An 8,952-nucleotide genomic window follows, 5' to 3' on the forward strand; every position below is an offset into this window, starting at 1 on the left:
CGCGAACGGCCAAAAAAGCGAAGGGAAAACGTCATTGCGGAACGTCTCACAGAGTTAAAAGCTCATTCATGCTGCTCACTGAATTCGAAATCGAATTATTATTGTCCATTTCGTTATTGTACGCCTTCGTCGTTGGAAGCGAAGCTGCACACCGGCCTAGCTCCCTCTCTCTCTCTTACTTGGCACCATCGTCCCGGCAGTAGAGCTGCAATTAATTAATTATAGCGGAGGAGAGTAAAAGAAAAGAGAGAAAAAATCCTGGTAGCAACATGACGCACGGCCAATAAAATTCTAACTAGCAAAGCGAAAACTTATACAATATCGTCGTTAATGAAGTTTTCGCGATGCTATTCTCAAAACTTGGTACGGCTAACCCCCCCCCCCCTCCCCCCCCCCCCAAAGACTCCTGCACAGCCCCCTTTCTCTCTTTCTCTCGCAGTTATGGGAATCCTGGGGCGCAATTAAATTAAATGGCACTCGACTGCCCCTTCTTACGTTATAATCGCCATTTTAATTGCGCCCTGTAATTAACTGGGCGTAATTGATTTATGCGCGTGATGATGACTGGGAAATCAATGAAACGCACCTCTAGCATTCTTTCCACTTCTCGTAACTATAAAATATATATTTATTCGAGAATATTCGTCGTAATTTCTTCTCCCAAAGCCGTGTCGAAATACAGTCGAAAACTGTTATTTTCGTACAACCTCGTCCGTTGCTGAAATCCTTAAGTCTATATACGATAGCCAAAAAGTGCAAATTAAATCGTTCGTCCCGCGGATGTCATCGTCGCCAAAACTTTCAGAAGTATCATTGACTTGAAATTTTCAATCATTCTTATCTAAAAGTATAAATAGATTCCACTGTAAAATACAATAAAAGTAGAGATAATGCTGCGTTACTTTGGTTTTTCGAGCTTGGAATTATTCAAGTGGATTTTCATTTTTATTATCTCGATGGTTATGAAGCTCGTTTATTTTCGTGAGTGCTCAAAATTCAAGACCTGACCCTTTGGTTGATGCTGATTGATAAATATCCATTTATTCGAGTTAACTGGTCAATTAAGCTGCTCGTGAACAGTATTCACGTCTAAAAGTCTTGACAAAGGCGACGTCCCAGATAACATTTGGCTTAATTAAGTGATTCATTTTTCACGCAGTATATAACGTATACACAAACGCCTACACAGTTAATTCCATTTGATTCTTTTCAGCAACAAAGAGCTCTCCCATAGAAAGTCGTTTTTATTCCACACAGGATTATCCATCTAATTTATCATATACAATCTTCGCGTTTTAGTCCAGTCATAAACTCTAAATAAGATTTCTATCTAAAATAGAGTATACTATGCTTCGAGTGAATTTCTATACAATCACAATTACAAGTTTGAAAAACTAGTTAGATATATTCATCCGTCTATAATTGTTTTAAAAAGTTGTACCCTGTGTAATATGTAATACATGTCTCTCGTATACGTATGGCATATCAAATTATACTATTCAGCAAATAACTTCAATCGCAATAAAATAATCAATACTCTCTGTACACACAACTGTCAAGCTGACCGTTTCCTTATCACAGAACAATTACTTATTATGATAAGAACTAAAATTAAAATATATACATTGCATTAAGTATTTTGCAAAATGTCTCAGAAATAAATTCAATGAGCAATTTTGCGTAGTATAGTGGATAGAATGTTATCCATGAGTTACACAAATTTGGCACATCATTCTTAAAGCTTTACAAATCGGTAATCTTAAACAATCCATGTAATTGAGTGTACTGAGTACTTGACAGATAACATTTAGTTTCCCTAAAATAAGGGACTTTGGAATGTTATATAGTTTGCATTTTCGCTCACATTAACATATATGCGAATATAATACTATATCTGAATGAATAATCTAATAAATATGCACGTGACTCGTTTAAACAATATAGTTATCAGAACTTTGCTGGACATTGCATCGCAATAAACCTTCTTCAAAAAGCACTGTATTAAAACAGAAATTTTTGTCGACAAATTTTCCATCTCTAAATAAGAATTGGAAAAGAAAATTTACATTGGTAAGTATATAGAATACTGCGCTATCGAGATTCGAAACAATTATTTGTTTTATCTTTGACAAACTCTGTGCTCTTATTATCATACACATTTCAGAGAAGAAGCTGTTCGTGTACCACGTATTATTGATTCTGCAGAAATCAATTACATTAACGTACATGAGCATTGTATAATGTTATTGTGTGGTTCTTCGGAATAAGAAATACAGTAGGTAAGATAATCCCAGGAGTTATTGAAATATTTCACAAGTACTAGAGGAAGGCACACTCGTAAACCGAATTCAAAGCAGCAAAGAGCCAGAATGATCAGTTACTTACACCAATAATCGTAAGTACCATTTGAACTGTCCGGAAACTTTACTCGCGACAAATGCTTACTTTTCTCATTATCTTAAAAGCCTTCTAATACTGGCAGTCTGCAGAAATCAGTACTTTTCAGGAACATTATTATAGTCGAATAACATTGTATTTTTTAACTTGTAATTACTTTAAAAATTACGATATTATTCGGTGAGTCGAGAGTATCTTTCACATCGGATGTCAGAAGTCTTATCGTTACATATATTCGATTATATTGCTTGTATCAGTACAACGAGAGTATTTTTTGTTTGTTTGTTTTTTTTTCTAAACAATCAACACGCATCTAAATCTATTCATTATCAACTGCAGGTACACAATTTCAATGTATACAATTTTTCTACCGTTTACGTATTGACCATTAAGTATTTCTTCGCGTCATTGTACGATAAACTTGAAACTACTTGTGCGATCCTTTATCGTGACATACGATATGAACCAGTCTCAAATTTTTTATGGTAAATAATTTTTCGTACATATCAATAATTTCCTTTTCTTTCACTTTCTCTTGTTTCGATATTTCTATCAGTTGAGGTATCAGGGTCCTTGAGCGTTCGATCCTGCAATGCAAGGAGACTTGTTGGAATGTCAAATAAAACATGTATACAATATTGCGCATGAAACAATTAGGATTATTAAATTACTTGTGATCCAGATTCCAGGTAGAAAAGAGGACGAGTTCCTCCTTACTCCTGTAAGGATTTATTCTGTGCCTGTCCCCGTATAAGCATTTCTCGGTATTCCAAACCCCTTCACACTTGAATTCTCCGTTACCGTTGCACAAAGCGATTTGGTCCTTTTTCCTCCTCGGTCGAACCTTGTAAGGACACTCCCCTTCCTCGTCCTTCGACTCGGAGCTTTTGGAAAATTTTCTCGCGTCAGTTTCATCGACTCGAGCGGATTTCTCGTTCTCCTTGTCAAATAGTCCAACGTACGAGCTCTCGTCCTGCCTGATCCTACAAGGACAATGCTCGTAGCATTCCGAGGAGTCCAGCTCGTCCTCGCTGCTCCCTGAATTTCGCAACGCTCTGCTTCTGTCGAAGTAAAAGCCGAAATAGTGGTCCTCCTTTAACTGCATTTTGAAAAATGAAATTGCCTGCAACAAGTGCCTCCGAGCTTTTGGATTCTCCAAGAAAACCTCCGATGCTCTGATTTGCTCGATCGCCTTGTACAAGTAGCCACGTATTCTGTCTTGGCATCTCCTGTGCATGTAAGCCTCCTGTGAAAATAAACAAGACTCGTTAAAAAATATTATTCAAAGTAAAACAGAGTATCTCGTTAAAAATTAATTCCAGTCCAAGAGACGTGGGAGATTGTATCGAGTCCTTGAGACGGTTAATGAGAAGAGTAGAATATCCGGGAATAACTCAAATATTGATTTATACGTCAGAGTCAAACGGAGTAAGTGAGAAATAACGCGGGAAGAGCGTGTATGTAGGTGATATTATGGTTTGCAATATTTAGTCTGGGAAAATTTGCGCGTTTAAGTGAAAATGAGAGGTGGGCCTTGGAGAAGAGGCAAGTTTTTGGGAGGTTCGGTGGGGAGCTGGCAGACAGGAAACAGACAGCTGAAATAGAACTCCACACGCTAAAGAGACAAGCTTGCTAGACGTTCCTAAAGGGAGATCATAATGAGTTAATTAATTGCATGCAAGCATGGTACCTGCTACCACTGGATCATTTCACAGGCCTAAGATAGAAATGAGGCGCACGATAAGCACAAAATTTACTGCCTCAAAGCTAACGCGAGCTACAAAATTTCACGTTAATTAACTCAACTTTCATACATATTAATTATCCACTAGCTAATTGAACCTCGCTCCTTTTATTTATGAATATCAATAAACCAATGTTTTTCACGATGCTGCATATAAAACATTTTTTACTGGCTCTCGGTGCAAATATATTAAAATTCAATTTGAATAATTGTGATTTCTCTTTATTCTTTAATTGGGGCTAATAGTGTTGTGTTTTATTAATTGATTCATCCGATGTCTCGTCTCGATATTTATTGAAAAAAAAAAAAACCAAACAAAAAATATATTAGACCATCTCGTGTGGTTTTGAGACGAGAAACTTCTTACCTTGGTAGTAGCGTTAGTTTCCAGCCCTTGAAACCATTCGGGGTGCTCTTTTCTGTTACTGAATGACGTTTTAGAGTCATCCTTGTTCAAAGCCTTATTTAGTACGGCGACTTTGGCTTTAAGCTTCTCCGTCAGAAATTCCGACGCTCTTTTGCCAGTGGTGAGAAAATCAATGTTTACCCGTATTAGGGTCTCGTACAGCAAATCCGCATCTGAAATTGGAAATTTTATTTAATATGAAATAAAAGTACGGCTATATACGCGTCCCATCGTAAAATGGGAAATAAATCACAATCGCGCAAAGCACAGTGTAATAACAAAATAAACAAGCAAACAAATAACAGCTCTCCCGTGTGGAATATTAAAGGCAACAATTAATAATCTCCAGGCAAACGATATAACAGATATGAATGCAGGAGATGAGAATATAATAGCCACGAGCAAATAAAAACCATGCGAGTTGATCAGATTAAGGAAATATGTGGCAGAGTAAATTGTTTCCACTAAATTTAGCCTTTGGGATCATTACTGATGTAAGAGCGGTTCATTAGTAAATCATTTTTTAATGGACTTTCACTCGACTTTTGATATACGTACGCCAACTGACAAATACTATATCTTAATTTATATATTCACCTGATAACACTCTCTCGCCTGGCTTTTGCAAGATTAACGTCGTTTGAGGCTCCAACGTTCGAAAATATTCATCGTCTATCAATGAGCCATCGAGAAGATATACGCTCACCTCCTTAATATCACTTGTTACCTGAGATCATAAATCACTTATTCATGCCTTCTTCGAAATTACATTATCGATATTAACCGAACACAATATTTTTCTCCGTGTTCGAATTATTTAACAATCTTAAATTTTAAAGCAGAAAAAGATTAAATATTATCCTCTTATCAACGAATCATCTAATGAACGTTTTAAGGTCGAAAGTTCTGCTCAAGGTCATTCGTGTATTTTAATCAAGTCAATGACCTTGACGTTGGAAAATCGAGAAGGACCGAAGAGAGCAATGGCAATGTTTTCGTATGAGAAAAATAACCGGATGAGGACTTTCGTTCAAAGTCAAGTTTGTGTTCTCCAATGAGTCGGGGACCTTGACATTGAGAGGGTGGAGAGTGTCCCTGGCCCGGCTGGTTCGATACAGCCAGAGCGCTGTAGGCCAATATAATTCCCTAACAAGGTCGAGCTCCAACTGGTTCAACCTATTTGTTAAACGCTCTTCTAATTGTTAATAGTGTTTCGCGAGCTTTAAGCTTCTTTCAAATTAATTCTTCATTCCAGACTAGCCTGTAGTAATTTAAAATCCAACGTTTCCTCCTCTCTACTTTTGCATAACGAGACTTTTCATGCAAGCATTGCAGCTTGATCCTTTCATCGATAAACAAGTACTCCTTCTGTTTAAATACTAAAATCAGTCATTTTTATTCTACCTTTCGTAATGTATTTGCTATAAAAATGATTCTTTATTCTAATTTCAGAAAAATCTTCAATTATTTGGACGAATTACGCGAAAACCTATATACACTTTTAATTTTCATTAATATTTGATCAAAATTTATCGATAGAAGCGCTTTATAGGATCGATTGATCTTATTTAGCAACTAAGAAAGTACAGAGAGAATTCCCTTCCATCTTTAGAAAGCTATCTTGTAACATTTAATTAAATTTGCAATTTAATATAAAGCTGGAGAGCAGGATAAAGTTTGTTGATGCATCGAATCATGCTGCTTATTTTGTGGAAATATTTATGACCTAGTTTATGCTTCTGACCTTTGTTATATTGGAAAAACAATAACAAACTATTAAACACCCGACGAACCGATGCTCGTGTAGGTAGTTTAATTAGCAGTTCTCTCTATGCTGGATAAAAGCAAAAATCGTCTGCTCATCTACTTCATTTATTATTAACTACAGAGTTTTAACTCACGTTTAATTTGACACAGGCCTTTCTCTTTAACTCTTGCAAATTCCGGCAAGCAATTCCAAATTTCCTCGTTCGATCGACATTGGTCACTTTGTAGCCTTTCACCTGCAAAGTGAAAAGACCGTCGATAAAAAATTTATGAAGGAAAGCACGAGAGAACTCGCAGTCTTTGACCCTTTAATCATATCGCCTTTAACGTTGAAAATAATATCAAAATTGGCTGTCGATTAGTTTTGAATTTAAAAATAGAAGAAATATATATAAAAATTACAAAATATTATAAAACACAATGATAACTTAGTTGAACAATTGCATTTGGCAACGAAAAAAATTTTCGAGTCTTTCTATATAGCTCTTAAGAACTTTCAAGGTCATCGAGATTCTCTCTCTTTCTCTCATGATATGTACCATCTATTTAATTATATTCATATACATTTAGGAAATATAAATACAACATTTGTAATGACGAGCATAAAATCTTTTCATTCGTGATTACAGTGCTGGCTTCGTGTAACAATTACAAAATAATTTCTAAAATGAACTAAGAAACTAATATTTATTAATTATATGTACATTTTACCTCAGATTTTCCGTTGGTTAAACGTCGAAAACACTCCGTTATTAGTGACATATCGTTGGAAGATAACCACAGGACACTTTATCCTGTCTAAAACGTGAATGTAATTCTGATGATAATGCGAAAAATTATTTAAGTTTAAAATAATAAAATTAAATGTATATATGTGTGTCTCTCTTTCTGCCTCTCTCTCTCTCTCTCTCTTTCCCTCCACAGATAGCACGTTCCGGAGGACAACAGCTGGAGTCGTTAGTCGTATAATTTTCTTCCCTGCTCTAATCTGCCTTTATCCCCCCTCTCCCTTTTGTCCCTCACACATGCATACACACGCAATCTAGCTCTCCCCGCTTCTTTCTTCCTTAACTATTTGTTCCCCTCTTTATTCATCCAAGCCTTTTACCACAAGGACCACTTTAGTATTGAGTTGTACTTTTTTTCTCATTTCCTATATGTACATACACACTCTATATATTCTACTACTTTTTCTATTCTCAGCTATTTTCTACTTTTCCAGCATAGTAATATTATTATTCCTGTCTCTTTTCAATTTCTCTCTCATTCCGATAACCGAGCCACGCTCTTGCTGTGATCGTCTCTCTCCCTCTCCCTCTCCCTCTCCCACTCTTCTACCTCTCCAACTCTCTATGTTCCTATCTCTCTTGTTGACCCTGACACTGGATACGCGTAGTTCCTCACTGTCAGATAAGTGCAGAACGCGTGTATTCGATCTAACGATAATACATTTAAACAGATGGTAAATTAGCAAAGGTTACTCGAACGAGACAAAAAAAACTTATACAATAATAATTTTTAAAAAATAAATGAATATAATTAATTCTATTTTAATTGTTAAGTAAAAAAACACGTTTTTATTATAAGAAAAAAAGGTGGAAATAGCTTTGAAATCGAGAAAAGTAGCGAGAGAAAGAAATAATTATTCGTGTACGTCTGTGTTGAAGAGTGAGAAAGAAAAAAAGAGACGAGGATAGAAAGAGAGGGAGAGAGAAAGAGAGAGAGAGAGATTACAAAATGCAGAGTGGAATAAGAGGCTGGAAGCCTTTTGAAACTCACGGTGCAGCAGACACTGAGCTGAGACACGTGCAGAGAGCCGTAGGGGTGTGCGAGGGTGAAGGACGAAGGCACGCTAGTCTAGCACTGGTGCAATGCGGGGAAGGAATGGCAGCTCTTGTGTGATTCAGTTGCAGTGAGCCACCTGTACCAGTGCATACTGCATAGTGCATACTGCATATGCGCCTGCCTGGCTTTCCTTACTGCCTGTACTCTCTCGCTATCTCTCTCGCTCTCACACACACCGTCTCTGGCTCTCCAGCTTGCTTATTTTCGCTTGAAGCTTCCGCTGCTCTCCGCCTAAGTGGCGCCACCTCACAGAGACACGAATTTATCACCAATTTTTCAACATTTACAAACCTTTCTCATGAAATATTTCTCAATCTTTTTAATTTATTTTTTAATGTGAAATTGTTTATTATTGAGGTAATAAAGAAATATTTCTGTTGAAAAATCTGTTTAATATTGTAACTTTTTAATTATAGCGAGTTTATCTGACATTTCATCGTATTTTAAAGTGTTAAAAAAATGGTTAAAGCTCTATGGTAATTATAATACAGTATTATGAATTTGCAATTATTTTTAAGTTGGTGTGAATATTGGTACGATCACTGAGCTGTAATAGGTTCGTCAGAAATACAGTAATTATACGTTAATTACGTGATTGGTGTCATTGTAATTTTGTGTGTTCAGTTGGATAATTAATTTCAAGTCTACGAGAAGCGTACAACTATGGTTACTTCTGTAATGATAGTTTCGTCATTAATAATCCCAAATTATCGCGAATTTCTTGCTTAAAATCGGTGGTAAATAATTATTATCTTTGTATAATTATATTAATTATCTTTTATTAATGAAGAAA

At 36.1% G+C, this 8,952-nt stretch overlaps 1 protein-coding gene across 1 annotated transcript; it reads right to left on the reverse strand.

Annotated features, from left to right (window-relative positions):
* Nucleotides 1-603: 603 nt before the first annotated feature.
* Drep4 (DNA fragmentation factor-related protein 4) lies at nt 604-8,507 on the reverse strand. The gene is made up of 7 exons (XM_066742925.1): nt 8,094-8,507; nt 7,026-7,112; nt 6,449-6,550; nt 5,145-5,274; nt 4,509-4,720; nt 3,069-3,643; nt 604-2,984 (listed from the first exon to the last, which is right to left on the reverse strand). The coding sequence occupies exons 2-7, from the start codon at nt 7,074-7,076 to the stop codon at nt 2,825-2,827; spliced, it is 1,230 nt and encodes a 409-aa protein (XP_066599022.1). The 5' UTR covers nt 7,077-7,112; nt 8,094-8,507; the 3' UTR covers nt 604-2,824.
* Between the last annotated feature and the right edge of the window lie 445 nt (nt 8,508-8,952).

The sequence above is a fragment of the Prorops nasuta genome, unplaced genomic scaffold, assembly GCF_024137725.1.
Source record: "Prorops nasuta isolate Cenicafe-Biocafe unplaced genomic scaffold, Cenicafe_Pnas_1.2 PNAS00032, whole genome shotgun sequence".
Lineage (NCBI taxonomy): Eukaryota > Metazoa > Arthropoda > Insecta > Hymenoptera > Bethylidae > Prorops > Prorops nasuta.